Here is a 16700-nt window from a genome sequence, read left to right on the forward strand (position 1 = left end):
GGCCATCTCATCCTAAAGCAAAATGTTTTTCATTATTGTAGCCAAGGGGTTGTGCCTCTTTCAGACGTTTCCATCCCTCAGCATCTTATGGATAACATAAAAACAAATATCGAACATCTCAAGTGCATCACAGAGTTCAAAGCCCACTTAAAGAAACTGCTCCTACCTTCAAGCAAGTTTTTTTGTGTTCACTTCAGGAGCAAAGTGGCCTGTTAGGATGTAGAGGGAATCACAAAGTGCAAAGTGTGAAGTTTGATAGGAAAGATGGGGTAATCAAATGAGTGATGTTAATATGAATTGTGTTATATAAAAGGGGTTTTAAATGAGGTCACAGGGAGAAAAGAGAATATTTCTCAGTTAAAAGTAGAATTCTTCTATCATTAGAGAATAGCACCTGTTAGGATGGGGAAATCCTTAAAACAAAAACCCCTCCTTCTAGGACAGATGTGTTAGAACATGCTCTTTGAACAAACAAAGCTGTCTAAACAAACACTATGGTGGGGAGATTTGTTCATTATCTTCACAATCGGGGAGATGTATGCACAAGTTACTAAAGAACTGGGAAATCACGTTGGTCCTTGGCACTTGAATGAAGAAGCTCAACATTAAGGACTTCTCCCCTAGATGCCATTCCAAAAATGAAGTAAAGACAAAGTTGGATAAATGAACTTTTTTAAAAAGATTTATTTATTTATTATGTGTACAGTGTTCTTGCCTGAATGTGTTCCTGCACCCCAGAAGAGTGCACCGGATCTCATTATAGATGGCTGTGGGCCACCATGTGGTTGCTGGGAACTGAACTCAGGAGCTCTGGAAGAACAGTCAGTGCTCCTAACCACTGAGCCATCTCTCCAACCCCCAGATAAATGAACTTTTAAAAAGCAGGTATACAGCAATATTCTTTGAAGGTCGCTCAGCCGTATCCAAGAATCATCCAGCCAAGAGAAGGGAAATGAGCCAAGAAAAAGGAGGATCAAGTGGGACACGAAGCCACTGGCAGAGAGCAAGGAATTGAGTACCTCTTCTCTTTGTCTACTAAAACTTGTGTTGAGGTGAGCATGAAAAATCCATACTTTCCTGAAAGGCAGGAGCCTTGGGCAGGAAAACTGCATTCTATCTCATTAGGCCACCTACGCAAGAAAAACATTGTACCCTGTAACTATGAACTATAACCATAGGGCAACCAAAGTTTGTACTGTGAAGCCCACAGGAAATCTCAGGAAAGGTGTTTGAAGCAGGAGATGGGTAACTATGATTATTATTACCATGAGTTTATCAAGTAGTTGTTCTTAGGGTCAGGCCACAAAAGAACAGTTAATTATATTTACTGTTATCACTTTAACCTGTAGCTTTGTGCCAGTGCAAACCCCTCATCTTAGCTCTTCCATAGCCTACCAGTTACAAGCCCCAACCCACTCTCCTCGTTCTCATTTGTTGGTTTACTTGTTTATTTGTTGGTGGTTTTTATTTTGCTTGTTTTGCTTTTTGAGACAGACTCGTATTTGGTAATCCTGTCTGTCTTGGAATTCACTATGTAGATCAGACTAGACTCAAACTTGCAGTGATCCTCCTGCCTCAGGAGAGAAGCTGAGATTTAGGCATGCACTACCAGGCTCAGCTCTGGTTCAATTTTAACTATTCTGTGACAGGAAGTCCTGAGGGATGCTTGCTGAAGTGTTGGCATTTGAAAGGTGAAAGTCACATCTTTGAGCGTCTACCTCCTTCCCCAATTCCCACCCCTTTGCCTGCCTCACCAGAAACAGTAATGGGCCAGTTCACACCTGGATCAAACTAGATAAAATTTGATAGTTAAAAACAAAACTAGCTAAAGCCTGGGTTTAATTTTTTTTCTTATAGCCCAAGAAGAATTAATAAATTAGGTTTCTTCAGGCCGTGAAATAGGTTTGTAGAGATACCCAGGGCAGCTGTGTGGGTATCATTTCCTTCTTCAGATGAGGCCAGAGAAACCCGACCATTCTTGGAGAAGTCTGAGAGGCCAATAGGGAAGGCTGATTTGCCCAGCTGTTGGCATATGCCTCCCTAGCAGTCCCTATCACCAGAGTGAGAAGACAGAGGACAGACTGAAAGAAAAATCAGATGCCTTGGCCATGATTTTTGGAGTCAGAGATACAAAGCCCTACTGAACCACATAATCCTGACATAAACCTGTTCGGTTTCAAGATGAAAATAGACAGAGTTGTTGGCAATGGAGTGGCCTTCCTTTTCAGAGTTCTGTGGAAAAACAATGTAGGCTGTGCTTTATGGGCCACATGGAGAACATGTGATACAATGCCAATCAGGAGCAACTTTTAAAGCATTCCACCTATGGGATTGTGGGAACTGCCTCAGTTAGCAAAGAACTTGCCTTGCATAAAGATCTAAGTTTAGGTACCCAGCACTAGGGAAGAGAGTTCAGGGTTTGCTGGCCAGCCAGACTTGACCAAGTTCCAAGCCAGTAGGTGACAATGTCTCAAAAACTCCAGGTGGATGTGGTCTCAAACTGACAGCTGAGATTGTTCTCTGGCCTCTAAATTCATGTGTGCACATGAACCTGAACATACACATATACACTCATGTACTCACACAAAAACATTTCTCCAAAAGTCCACCTAGCCAAACTCAAGGGCCAGTGAGCCATTAAAAAAAAAATGATGTGGCTAAGCAGAAACAAGAAAGATGGCCAGGTGCTTGTGAGATTCCAAAGTCCGCACCTGTTTGTTTCTTGAAAACATGGGGGAAATAAAACACTGAGAAAAACCAAGTTACTCATCTCATGTTTGAAAGATATTCACAGCCAAGATAAGGAAATGCTTTCCAATCAACTTGGTTTTAAGATGTCAGGCATAGACCATGACTTGCTAGATATTCAGAGATACAGAAATAGGAAGAAGTCTACTTGTCAAGTATCCCCTCTTTCCATGAGTTACAAAACCACAAGCAACTCTTGCATAGATAAGAATGTAAATATGAATAGACAGACTAAACTGTACTTAATTCAAAGCTGTCTTCCATCCAGTGAGACAACTTTCTTATAGAATAAAAATGATACATTTCTCTGTCACTTAAAGGAAGTCAGTTCAAATTCTTTAAGGACAACTTGAGAAATGTCAACATGCATCTTCTCTTTGAGTTCAGTGATTGAGGTTTTTATGTTTCTTTTAGCTTGGCTACTAAACAGTAGAGGACATATAACCTATATATATTTTATTCCTATCCAAGTACCTGAAAACTGAGGGAGATTAAGTAGATCATTTCCCAGACACATGCTCATTACTGTTCTTCTGGAAACACTCTACAGGGCCAGGAATTCCTATCCTGCTCACACTACAAAGTACCTCAAAAAACCTGTCCTTAGAGAACCACACTCATGAAAAATAGACCAAATATTCATGATTTTTCTGCACATGGAAATATGCCAAACATGTTCCAATAATGACTACTTACTGCTCTAGAATTAAGACCATAAAAGTAGAATCAAAGACCCTAATCATACAACACCTAAGTAGAGAAAATATGGTCCAGGTAAATTAACCAACTTTCTTTTAACTATAGACTTATCTTTAAGAATAAGTTTTGTACCCCCTTTGCCATATTAATCAGATTTTGATCTCTTATTGAATATTACTTTCAAAGCAAAGAAAACACTAATTGAAGTTTCACTTCCAGAAGTAAATGCTTCAAATTTATTCAAGGAATTCTGTATAAGAAAGGTTTTCTTTCTCATCTCTCCCCATTGATAGAAAGTTCATTCTGGCATCGACTTGAGAATTATGCCTTGTTGATGTCTGTGTTTGTTTGTGCATTTACCCAGTCACAAGATGCAGGGAGCCAACTACTGTTAATTACCTACTTGTGTTTATTTGATAAAGTTTTATGAAATATCATATCTGTCCTCAGGGAGCTTGAATTCCAGAAAGGCAAATCAGAGAGGACCATTTTGCATAAAGTCTCAAAATGATGACAGGGGCTTTTTCTAAGAGAGTCCAAATGAGACACATAATTGTCTAGCATTTATAAAAGGTCTCATCTATTCCCACTGAAAAGAAGGAATTGAGTCTGTAATTACTTTCATTCCATAGGGGACGGAGGCACAGATTCTAACAATCTAGTTGTGAAGGTTGTTTTCTTAATTGCTCTAATTGCTTTATGGGAACACTTATATCATTGAGGAAGGTTCAACAGTCAGTGGTGATGGAGGACATTATTGGAAGTACTGAGAAAGTTTTACTTTGTTGTGTAATTGAGGTTCTGTTGTTTTCTTCTGTGATAGACAAGCAGAGGCCTTGCTTACCTGCACATAAGGACCATAGAGGAACTGGCAGTGCTGCTTCATCTTGGGATGGTAGGGCATCCCTGAGGAACACAGAGTTGCCTCTGCCCAACTTCGTCATCCCAAAGATGCTCAGAAACATTATTCCCTCGTCTCACACCATTCACAAAAATCTACTCTGAGAAAAACAAAATCACAACCAATTTAATTAAAATATTTAATTTTATTTTATTTTCAATTCTAGAATCAGGCAGCATCTTATCCTGTATCCTACAAAACAGAATGAATGGACCAATGAGCTCAACAGAGCGGGTTGGCTTTATAGGCAGGAAAGAGCTAAAGGAGGCAGAAACCAACAGAAAGCAGATGGGTCGTTGCAAAAGCATCCTGTACAGGATTAAAATGGGGAGGGCTTCCTTAGAATGCTGGCTCAGAGGCATGCCTCCCCTATGGGTGCCTGGGAATCCCCTCTTCTCCAGAAAATTGGCCTGTGCCAGCGTTTGGTTTGATTCTATGTCAGTTGGCACAAGTGAGTCCATCCATGTTGGTGCAGCCTGATCTGATCTGCGGCAGCCTTTGTCCAAACAATGGTCCCCCATGTCTTTGCTTAGCGGTTGCTCCTGCTGAGAGGATGTGAAAACAGTTTCACATCAATCCGCTAGGCTACCCAAACCGCCCTACAAGCTTCTCTAAGGAAAGCCCTTTCCCTCTGCTGGGACTTGCAGGTCAGACCTCTAGAATGGGAACTCTCATAACATCTGATGGGAAAACGAGTTCTCTAGAGCATTTGCCTTTTATAAAATGTTTTACGTTTGTGTTTTCACTGAGCTGAGGGGAAGACTGAGCTGCCCAGAGGCTTCCTTGCTGTCTCCGCAGGCAGGGTACGGGCAGCAGAGTACAACTGAATTCCTCAGGAAAGCTGTGCTGAAGTAGAAAGTTCTAGAATGGACCCAGAGACTCAATTTGACTTTTGTAACTAACAAATCTGAGAAACCATGCAAGAATCTGAGTCAGGGCCCCTCTGAGATGGATGCCGTGACAGAATTCTTCTAATGGACAAGCCTGCTGTCACACGTAATTAGTGTATGTGCTAACATGATAAATAGTACGCGGTGTCTCCCTAAATTAAATTGACCTCGATCTCTGACGGTCATTGATTCCAACACAATCATGTTTGCATACAAAAATGTATAAGAATAAAAAGTGTCAGGCAAAGGTCTAAGAAGAAACATCAGGTAGGTTTTGAGCAGTAGTTCTCCGCCTTCCCAATGCTGGGGCCCTTTTATATGGCTCCCTATGTTGTGGTGACCCTCAACCATAATTGTTTTTGTTGCTACTTTGTAACTGTGATTTTGTTACTGTTATGAATCGTAATATAAATATCTGCGCTTTCTGATGGTCTTAGGTGACCCCTATGAAAGGATTATTCAACCCCCAAAGGGGTCACAACCCACAGGTTGAGAACCGCTGCTTTTGAGAAACCCCTTCCAGTTCTCAGGGAAGGTGCTGTAAAATCACATCAGAAACCTTGCTAATTTAACTGCTTACTTCTGTCTGTGGATTTGTTTCCATAGGCAATAAGGTATCTATTGTTTTTTAGTTGTACAGTTAGTCTGTGTCTCTCTGAAACTTTAAATTTGTGACATTCTACTCAGATATTTAACCATAATAGGATCAGAAGGTAACTTTTTTTTATGTTATCTAAGGTGATGAATTTTTAGTGTTTGGGTTTTTTTTTTCTGATTTATCAAGAATATCAGCTTCATGACAGTTAAGCTGTACCCCAGGAAAACATCAATGTATCAGTCCAAACTGGTTGCTTTGAGCATAAAGCAGACCTAGTACTCACTGGTATATTATGGTATAGGCACAAGTGATGCAAAATATTGCAAGCATTCTTGAACTTGGGACATTGTTTGTAGCTTCAATATGTAAGATTAGTTGAATGAATCCTGAGAGGTCTGCTTTCATCTATAAATGATTTTTACATGACAAAGACTTCTAATTGACATGGAGGGTTGTTTATTTGCTCATTTTTTATTGCTCCATTTTGTTCTGGTTTTTGTAGACTCCCAGAATGAGAAACAAATAGTCTAGACTTTAATCTAAACTATCCTTTATGAACTGGGGATTGTGGCCAACATAAATTCTCTATTCCTCATGCTTGTCAATGGTGTAGTGGTGATAGCACATATTACAAAGAAACCCGAATAAAAATGATTTAAAAATTTCAGTTTCATTGACACTGATACAAAATTGATTATACTGATGAAATTTGGCTTGTAAATTTCTATTATTTTCAATGTTAATCAGTTTCTAATAAAATAGTTGAATGATGGCTAATTATAGTATAACAATGCCCAAACTTCTGGAAACTGTGTTCAAAGATTTATTACATTCTATTTATTTAATTTATTTAACTAATTTAATACTTCATTTAAATAATTCAATCTATCAATTTAATTTTTTTAAATCTTTTTACGAAGATTTAAGAACTATGATTCCAAGCTTATCCTGTGCTATTAAATTACATAGCAATTAAAACACTTCAAGGCTTTTGTTTTTAAAAAATTCTTATCTGGTGTTTTTAAATAGAATACCATGTTTCATAGCATCACTTATCGTAGACACAGGCAAGGATCCTAAGCAACCTGAATTCTTATTATGCTCAGGTAGAAATGTAAATTGATATGCACTCTAGAGAAAACAGCCTGAAATTATTCACAAAAGTTAAGCAGACTTTATAACCCAGCATTTCTTGTTTTGTGTAAACATCCATCAATGCCAGTAGGTAATTCCATTAGAAGGATGCTCAGGGCAGTTTTAGGTGCAATATCCAAACCCTGGAGTCCTCCCCACTGACAACAGGAGAAGCTTCATTCTCATTGTTCAGTGATATTACATTTTTACTAGTGAAGCACAACGTTTCATTCAGAATGCAACCCAAAGAATTTTGGATATTTGAATATTTTGAATTAAATAGCAAATACCTTTAACGTGTGTATTGACTACAGGAAATGTGTGGGAGAGGTGCTTCTGGGTCACTAAAGGTGCTCCAAACTAGGATTTGAGTTGCGATTGCACAAGTGGATGTGTGAATCATATGAGGTTTACATATGCATATGTAAAAACCCATCTACATACACATATCTTTCAGAGAGTCATAATCAGTATACATTTATTACACAGTGTCATGGAGATTCCCCTTCTCAAAAGTCTTATGTCTTGTGTATATGTGTGCACATGTACTTTACACACTGAGCCATCTCCACAGCCCACATCTCATATTTACAAAATTATCCACTCCATCTTTCAGAAGCTCAAAGAATTAAGCTCTAAGAGTTCACTCAGGGCAGCCCATTCTGCTCAGGAACCTGGTGTGTACCGAAGATACTACATGATGTATCCAGACACTGCAAAGTCAGTCACAAAGTCACTTCTGGAACAAACAAAAGCAGATTACAAGAGGATTTTAGGATGTAGTTTGTGGAGTAGCAGTTTAGCGATGCACCCTAAGTGGCATCAACTCATAAAGGACATTAGCACCATGTCCATGGGAATCATTTCTAACAGACTGTCAAATTAAAGTGTGCAGTTAGGCTGTCTTCATTTATTGTTCCTTTAAGAGTAAATATCAAGTTTACTATCGAAGGCTTTTGTGTGGGGGTATAGCTTAGTTCAGATGTCTTTACTGCATTAATATGTGCCCCAGAATTTGGATAACCAGTACCCACATAAAAATCTGGGCATATTACCACATATCTAATTCCAATCCTGAGTAGGCTGAGACAGGATTCCTGAAGTTTTCTGGTTATCCAGCCTATCTGAATCAGCAAGCTCCAAGTTCAGAGGGAGTCTGTCTCAAAAAATAAGATGGAGATCAATGGAAGAAGACACCTAGTATGGACATTTGAATCTCAAATGCAGTTGCACACATGTGCGGGCACCCTTACATATAACATGTACATGCACACAAGAACACATGCATAACTTTTTAAAAATAGCACATTTTCTTCCTTTTGAAGTGATTTTAACTGTTTGAAATTCTGCTAAAGGAAAGTAAATTTGCACAAAAAAACAATCCTACTGGCAGGTTTGAAGCCTGGTCACTAGGAAAGAATGTAAGAACAAGATGTAAGGGTGTTTTCTGGACATGACAGGACACAAAAGTCCCAAGGTTTGGTTTGTTCTAACTTGATAAGCAATACTTTTGAAAACCAAAAATCAAAAACACTAAAGTTACTAAAACAAAATAAAACGTAGTCTTCAGTCCCACTGAGCAAGTTTTGTATCTCCTTCCTGGGTTCCTGAATGGAAGACCATGTTCACTGATATTGTAGACAGTTTCAAAGACAAGAATAGGCTCTATATACCACAGGGCTTTCAAGATGGAGTTGAAAGTTGTTTGCTCCAATCCCTCGTTCTGTGTGGTAAGGGATGTGAACACAAAATCCTCAGCCTCATCATTGAACCATCTCCCTCATTTTCTCATTGCTCAAAGGTAGTGTTCAGAGTTGTTATTCCCATTCGGGCTGATTGGCATAGAAATGATCTTTCCAGGATGACCTCCCACTGATCTGTGCCTCCCACCCATTAAGACCCTAAGAAGGGGAACACCAAGCTGCAACAATAGCAGCGGCAACAACAAAATAGGATAAAGCAGAGATTTTCTGCAAAGTGGAATCTGTCTTGCACAAGCCCAAAAAGACAGTGTCCTGTAGCTCGTCTTGAGTCCATCACTCAGACTAGGATCTGGTGCAAAGCCCAAATGGCCCTGCCCACTTCCTTCATTAAGACCCACTCCACAAGAGGAAATACATGCCTAGTTCTGTAATCTGGTCAAGAACCCATGGCTGGGGAGTGTATGAACCCCAGAGTTGAACATACTACAATTATTTTTGCTAATTTAATATAATATCAAACTGCCCTCTAAATCCATATCTCTATATGCATAGGCTAGCACATCTCTTAGACTTCATCAGAGAAGTTCCTTTGTGCAGAGCATGGCAGTTAATACAGGAACTCACAGCTGGCCAAAATAAATGCCTAAGGTATGATCAGCCATAATGGGTCATTTTTAGCATATCTCCCCATTCCCAGAGCTCAGGGAACGTCATGCAAGACTGAATGGAAAGAATGTAAGAACAAGACGATTCAGGTGTCACAGTGTTTTCTGGACAGGACAGGACACTAACAGCAGTGTTCTGTTAGCTGCCTTTACAAGACCTGACCAAGATAAAGCCAGTCAACACTGTCAAATGGGTATGGTGGGCTCATGAGTCCTTACCTCTACTTAAGAAACCATTGGCAGTTAATGACTACTGGGAGAGAGGTAGTTTTTAATAAGAGTATAGACCCTGGTAGGTCAGCCTTGCTCTAGTAGATGGTCCCACACCCAAGAACATTTGAGCAGCACTGACTGGATTCAGTTGGTTATTTCAAAAAGACATGAAATTGGGAGGGACATTAAAAGTGTGGGAGGAGTTATGGGGAAGAGAGGGGAATAGATGTGATAAAATACATTGCATGAACACAGGAAATTCTCAAACAATTGATAAAAAGCTTAAGTAATTCAAAGTAGGTATGAGATCAAGTTAGAAGGTGTGGATAAGTACAGGATCAACAGATGAACCTAGGCAGAAAACCAAACAGGGTCCAAATCCCAGCTCCACTCCTCATTATCCACAGAGCTAAGTGCTGATGGAGCACCTGCTCTATGCTGGAGACATCCGGGAACTATTTCAGTGCTTCAAGTAAACAAGGAAAGACCAGAAAACAAAAGCTGTCCCATATTTAGCTGCTGCCCAGCAGGGAAGAAAGTCTCTGAAGAAATTGTTTCAACAATTAAAGAGGCAAAGATTTTTCACCAGGGATTTGTTTGGTCTATCATTCAGGTGGTTTTGTTGAACTTTCCATTAACTTTGCGTGTGAGCATCTGTGGGGTACGTGGTTTGGTCTAATTTCCACCTAAAGGAGCCAATGGCTTATTAGTTATGGGTTCTGGACACCAGGATGTCAGTGCTATTTCCCATCAGATGATTATGCCAGCGTTGCCTCTGAGCCACGTTCTGAGCGCTTACAGGGGAGGAGAGCAAACTCCATCTGGGGTTTGACTCCGTACATTTCTGAAGAACGATTAAAAATGCCATCATTGATCAGAGACAACAGAAGCTATAATCCTAACACCGTCTCTCATGTTTTGCTGTCTCCCTGGGATTCAGGAGGAAGGATGCTGGCTTCTTATCCTACAAAGATCACTTGCCAGTGAGCCAGGTGGTGGTTGGAGATACTGACCGGCAAGGCTCGGAAGCCAAGCTGAGCGTGGGTCCTCTGCGCTGCCAAGGAGACCGTAAGTTTGCCCAGCAGCTGTGACTTGCGCTTTCTTATCACATTGAAATAATGTTTCCAGGCGGCTCAGAAGATGCCAGAAAGCAGACTTTTTCTTCAAAAATATCACACAACTCCAGTGGGGCCCAATAGAGAGAGAGCTACATGGATCTTTATAGTAAACAGGGTGTGCCCAGGATAGAAGCTTCAATTCGGGCATAGGATGTGGATATCCATCTTTCTTGTCTATTCATATGTAACAAGTTTGACTACCTAAGCTGATGGTAGCATAAATAGCAATGCTAATAGCTTAAAAGTGCCACTCAACAGCTGGGATTCTCCTGTGTGCTGCTGTTAATGCCATTAGCACGACTATTTATATCACCATAAAACTGAGTTTATGGTGATATAAATAGTAGCATTATGGCTTAATGTATTATTGTAAACTTGGATTATGGCCATATAAAGTTTGACATGATGGCTATCAAACTCCATCATCATCAAAGCTTGATGGTCCCGTGAAAGGCAAAGATTGTTTCTGTAACGACGTCCTGCTTTCGGGCTTAGGCACCAGAGAGGACTGGGGAGCTGCTAGCTTGGACAGTGGGAGGTAAGAGAGTCAGCATTATGGTCCCACCTAATTAAGGGCACTCTTCAGATTTAATGTTGTTTGCTACCCTTCGGTGTACTTTATGTGCGCTGGGAGGGGAGCAGGGGAAGGTTGCTATGGGGATTCAGCAATGAGCATCCTGGGCATCATTTCCCTCTATTTCCTGCACGTGTGATTCAGGCAATACTCCTGGGAATTCTGTGCTTTTTGGTTGTATACTAGGCAAAGGGAGACCTAGATTCTACTCCCTCAACAACTGGCTCACTCAAAGACCCCAAGCAAGCCTCTCTATTTTATCAGCTGTGGTAATGAGAATGCCACCTGTGTTCCCAATGCCTCCTGGGGAGGCCATAAAGGTTTTTACTGCCTGGGATTGAATTCCTCCTAGCAAAAGATTATGTGAGGTGGAATATTCTTTACAACTTCTGTAAATCAATGGAGAATTAGGCCTATTCAATAATAGATCCTTGCAACCACTCAAAAAAAAATGTAAGGATGTAATTGAGACTGTCAGCAGTTAAACAAGGATGTCCCTAAAATAACACAAAGAAGGGGAGGTGTTTGGACTGGTCTTTCTCTTCTTACACTGGGGAAAAAATGCTACCTACAGAATCGAGATTGGTCAAAAAGGTCTTTATGAAGCCTTGGCTATAAACAGTACAACTTCATTCATGTATCCAGACTTGGTGGGAATGCACAAAAAGATGCTTGGTTTCAGCTCATTAAGATACTGACACAGAACAGTAAACAATATGAATATTAAATAAATATGCTAAGAGAGGGACTATCGTGTTCTTTACAATATTGCAGACTGAAAGTCAATTTTATGTCATAATTACTTATCAATATATAAGATAAAACATCTTTGGCTTATCAATTATAATTCTGAATTTCACTTTGAATTAGAGAAAAATTCTCATTAAGTGGCTGATTGACTTACTGTCAAGGGAAGTTTATATGCAAAAGTATATTATTTTTATACTTAGTATATTATTTTTAGCTAGTATGATATTGATGTTCCCTAATCAATAAACCAGGCTCAGGAAGAATTTATCATGGGTTTGCTTTTTATGCAGCACTTCACTAAGTGATCTGGAAATAGGAAAAGGTAGTTCAGAAGTGCTTGAGAAATTTACATGAAAAAGTATTAGAAGATACAGCTAGTTTATCATTGTACTGACCCGTTTTGTGTTAACCTGACACGATCTAGAGTCATCAGAGAGGAAGAAACCTCAGTTGAGGAAATGCCTCCTTGAGATCCAGCCGTAAGGCATTTCCCAATTACTGATCAATGTGGGAGGACCCAGCCCATGATGGGTCGTGCCGTTCTTAGGCTGGTCGTCTGGAGTTCTATAAGAAAACTGGCTGAGCAAGCTATGAGGAGCAAGTCAGTGAGCAGTACCCCTTCGTGGTCTCTGCATCAGCTCATGCCTCCATGATCCTGCCCTGTTTGAGTTCCTGACATGGCTTCCTTCAATGATGAACAGCAATGTGAAGTGTAAGCCCAATCAACTCTTTTCGTTCCAACTTGCGTTAGGATCATGGTGTTTTGCTACAGCAATAGAAACCCTAACTAAGAAATTCATTTAATGCTAGGTTTTCTGATATAACATTACTGTAACTAATTTCTCAAGAGTGGAGTAATAAAAGGTGCAGTTAAGATAGGACTGTGTGTGTGTATGTGTGTGTGCATGTGTGTGTGTGAAAGAGAGAGACAGAGAGACAGCGAGACAGCAAGAGAGACTAATTCTGGGATTCTGGAATATCTCCCTCTAGCACTGTCCATTTGTTTTTGAGGCAAGGTCTCTCACTGAACCTGGCACTGACTATTTTGGCTGGTCTAGCTGACCAATGAGCCCCTGGAATCTACCTGTCTATGCTCTCCACATAGGGGTTGCAGTACACAGAACCATGCCCTATCTTTTCAAATGGGTTTTAGAGATCTAAGCTCAGGCCCCTTTGCTTTCTTAGCAAGCATTTTATCTACTGAGGCATCTCCCCACTTAGACTCTGTATTAATAAAAGTCAGAAAATCAGAAAAGCGTGATGATAAATGTTCATTTAAGTTTCTAAGTCAAGATTGTTTTCAGACACATTATTAGGACTGTATTAGTCAGGGTTCTTGAAGAGAAAAGGACTGATAGAATAAAAAATAATAGTACACACACACACACACACACACTTGCAGAGAGAGGCAGTTTATTAGGATAGTTTAAAGCCTGTGGTCTGAGTAGGCCAGTAATGGCTGTCTCCTGGTGGAAAAGCCAAGAATTGAGTGTTTGTTCAGGCCGTGAGGCTGGATGCCCCAGCTGGACTTTAGCTGACATTGCGTATTGGAGGTTCTAACACATTTAGGAATGACTCAGCAGAAGGACAGATCAACTGGCCAGTGAGAGTGAAGGAAGGCAGGCAAAAAGCAAAAGCTTCCTTCTCCCAGTGCTTGTATGTAGGGTGACACCAGAAGGTGTGGCCCAGATTTATCGTGGGTCTTCTGAGCACAAATCATCTAACCTAGAAATCCCTCACATGTGTGTCCTGATGCTTGGGTTTGTGTTGGCTCTAGATGTAGTCAGAGTGACAATCAAAAGGACCTATTACTTATGAAAATAGCTATCTCATTAGTGAACAATGAACAGTCTTGGCATAGGGAGGATGATATACAGATTCAGAGAGATGCTTTCAAATCATATTTCACATAATATTTATGAAAACTGCAATGATAGCTGAAATTATGCGGAGCACTTTGTGTTTGTGAGAGAAAGGCATTTATCTTCCTTTTCCCCAGGAAACTGAGCATGTGTTGGATGAACTTGCCCTGCCCGGAGCAGTCAGCAATGAGCAGTTAGCAGACCCAACTTTCCGTTAAGAACATTCTCACATGGGTACAGTTACAGTGAAAGATTCCATGTGGACATACTCCATGTGGACAGTACACCCCAGGTTTTACACTTGCCTGATACCCTTGGACAATTGCAGCCTGTGTGCAATGCATAAGGTAAACAGTGTTTCTGTTCTTTAAACGAACAAATTCTTTCTTTTCAAATGAAGTTGGTATGCCAAATTTTCAAGACCCCTTGTAAATTCCCAGAAGTCAAAGCAGGGAATAAAAACATGATTTTTGACTTCATGTTCTTCCTTCTGTTAAAGACCAGTTAAATTCAAGTGTCTTAAAAAAAAATCCTTAGCTTAGGAATTGGATAAATGGCTCAGTGGTTAAGAGCATTTTTCTTTCTTGAAAAGGACCCAGGTTTTATTCCCAGCATCCACATGGCAGCTCACAACTGCCAGTAACTCAATTTCCAGGGGAATCTTACACCTTCTTTTGACCTGAGTGAACACCATGTTTTTAATGTTTGCCATGGGTCTTAGCCCATCACAAGCTCCATCCACGCACAGCGTGCTAAGAGAATTAGATCCACCAAGTTTCTTAAATCACCTTGTGACTTTGTGCTCTTATTTATGGAAATGAGCTTGCTTTGAGATACTTCTTAAGGTTTCTAGAGAGCTTCAGAAGAAGCAGTTTTACTCCTGAACACCCACTGTATTTTTCTCTTTCTGCCTGCCCTACCCTACCCCCTCTCAGTCTGAGGAACCCGGCTTCAACAGCTCTCCAGAGGTGTGTGGTGCATTAGGCCCCAGTTGTAGGCTCTACTTTCAGAGAATGAAACTTTTTCTGAGCTCTGTCCAACTGTTTCAGAGTTGCGGGTGATTTCCTCATGCCTGCCAAGTTTCGGCTTTGACTCTAAGTCATCCGAACTCATAGACTCATGCAATCAAAGTGCTAAAGCAAATCGGTACCTTCCATTTAGGGCACTGCGTCTCCTACGGCACAGTGGAATGCATAGGCCTTGACAGGGCGGCTGCCGTTGTTTTCCCCTTCAAATACATCCAAGTCGAAACCTCCAATCTAAATGAAACCGGTGTGACTAGTGATGGATGACTTGCTACAACAAAAATTGCAGAGAAATTATGCATCTCTCTTACACCACAGGTACTCACCTAGGGAAAAAAACCAAGTATCCATTTAGAGAATCAGAACTCCATATCAGAGAAGACACTTTTCAAACGTAAATACGGACCCACCCTCTGAGGCTGCTGGGAAGCGTTCATGAACTAAAAAGAAATTCAGTTTTTGAAGGCAGAAATCTTATTCTACTGTATATAGTGACTATAATTAATTGCAGGAATATAGGATTTGCTGGGTAATTGTTTTGCTCTCAGCCATATGAACTAAAGAATTACCATCTCGCCTCTAGGGATATAGACTTTAAACAATTAATTAGAAGCAAGTTTGCTACAAAGGCAAGCCTTTTCAATAAACCTGGGCAGAAACAAATTAGAGGCACGTGTTCCTGGAGACTGCTTCCCCGTCCGCACCAGAAATGGGAGCTGACAGGCAGGACACTGCAGTCACACTGCACGCTTAAGATGCAAATTCAATTTCTTATAGCTGCGGAGGTACCTGGGAGTCAAGGGATGAGAAGGCAAGGCAGGAAAAGACTTTCAAGTCCAGGTTGGGAGCTCTGTGAGGACAGAGACAAAAGCCAGTAAGAAAGAAGGAGGTGGTGATGGAGTTGTAGCCAGATGACAATGGACATTTGTTCCTTGCAAAATGAATCATGGATACCAGAGTGGTCAAAGAGCTGCACGCTCTGCTGGAAATATTTCCCAATCCGCGAGTGCAAGCTGCCTCTTCCCTCACTCAGAGAGTCAGTCACGGCCCTGTCCACACTGTCACCACCCAGGAAACATTTCCTGCGGGGTGCAGTGGGCTGTGCAAGGACAGGAAGAGTCGCCAGTTTTCCTTGTGAAGAGATAGCAACTCCCCAGGCTGCAGAGAGAGTACAAAGATTGTTTATCTCCCTTTCACTTCGCTGCCTCAGGGAGGCAAAAGATAAGAAAGGGAAAGAGACCAGAAATGGAAAAGGTCCTGGTACAGGTTCTAAATCTAAAGAAAACCCTTTGTGTTCATCCATTCTCTTGGTTCTTCCCGTGCCTGCCCCTCCCCTTCTCCTCCCAATCTCCCTCCCCCCCCCCCCCCGCCACACACCCCCCCCACGTGAGGTGGTTTGCAAATTCATTTCAGAGCTGGGTTCAGAAAGAAACATCTGTGTGGTTCCTTTAGAATTCTCTTATCTACTACATTCCATTAGATGTGATGCTAGGATTTGAAGGAGAAAGAAAACAGGTCTCTTATGTTCTTGGTCTGAACATTTGCTAGGAAGGCATTAAAGATATTCGCTCTCTTTTCAACCTTAGAAATCTTTCCTTGCAGTTTTTCATGTAGCTAAGATCTTTTCCTTGCTCCCTGCCTAGGCAGATTTCACAAGGAGCACATACCACCACCACCCTCGCGCCTGCCTTAGAATGTTCCAGGCTACCGAAGCGTCTTAACTACTTGCTTCCTACACAGTAGTAGAGGCTCTGCTCTCTTGGGGCAAAGGAATCTAGCTTAGACGCATGTAACAGTGTCACTGGACTAATTCCTTCTAC

General features: G+C 40.9%; 1 protein-coding gene across 1 annotated transcript in view; it reads left to right on the forward strand.

The window, feature by feature from the left end:
• The window catches only part of Cntnap2 (contactin associated protein 2), a 2060022-nt gene that overhangs the window by 1623219 nt on the left and 420103 nt on the right, over nt 1-16700 (forward strand). The window contains exon 15 of the mRNA XM_085683653.2: nt 10492-10619. Coding sequence (XP_085539779.1) covers nt 10492-10619 — 128 coding nt within the window. The remainder of the gene's footprint in view (nt 1-10491; nt 10620-16700) is intronic.

Source organism: Myodes glareolus, chromosome 25 (assembly GCF_982192425.1).
Source record: "Myodes glareolus chromosome 25, mMyoGla1.1, whole genome shotgun sequence".
Taxonomy (NCBI): domain Eukaryota; kingdom Metazoa; phylum Chordata; class Mammalia; order Rodentia; family Cricetidae; genus Myodes; species Myodes glareolus.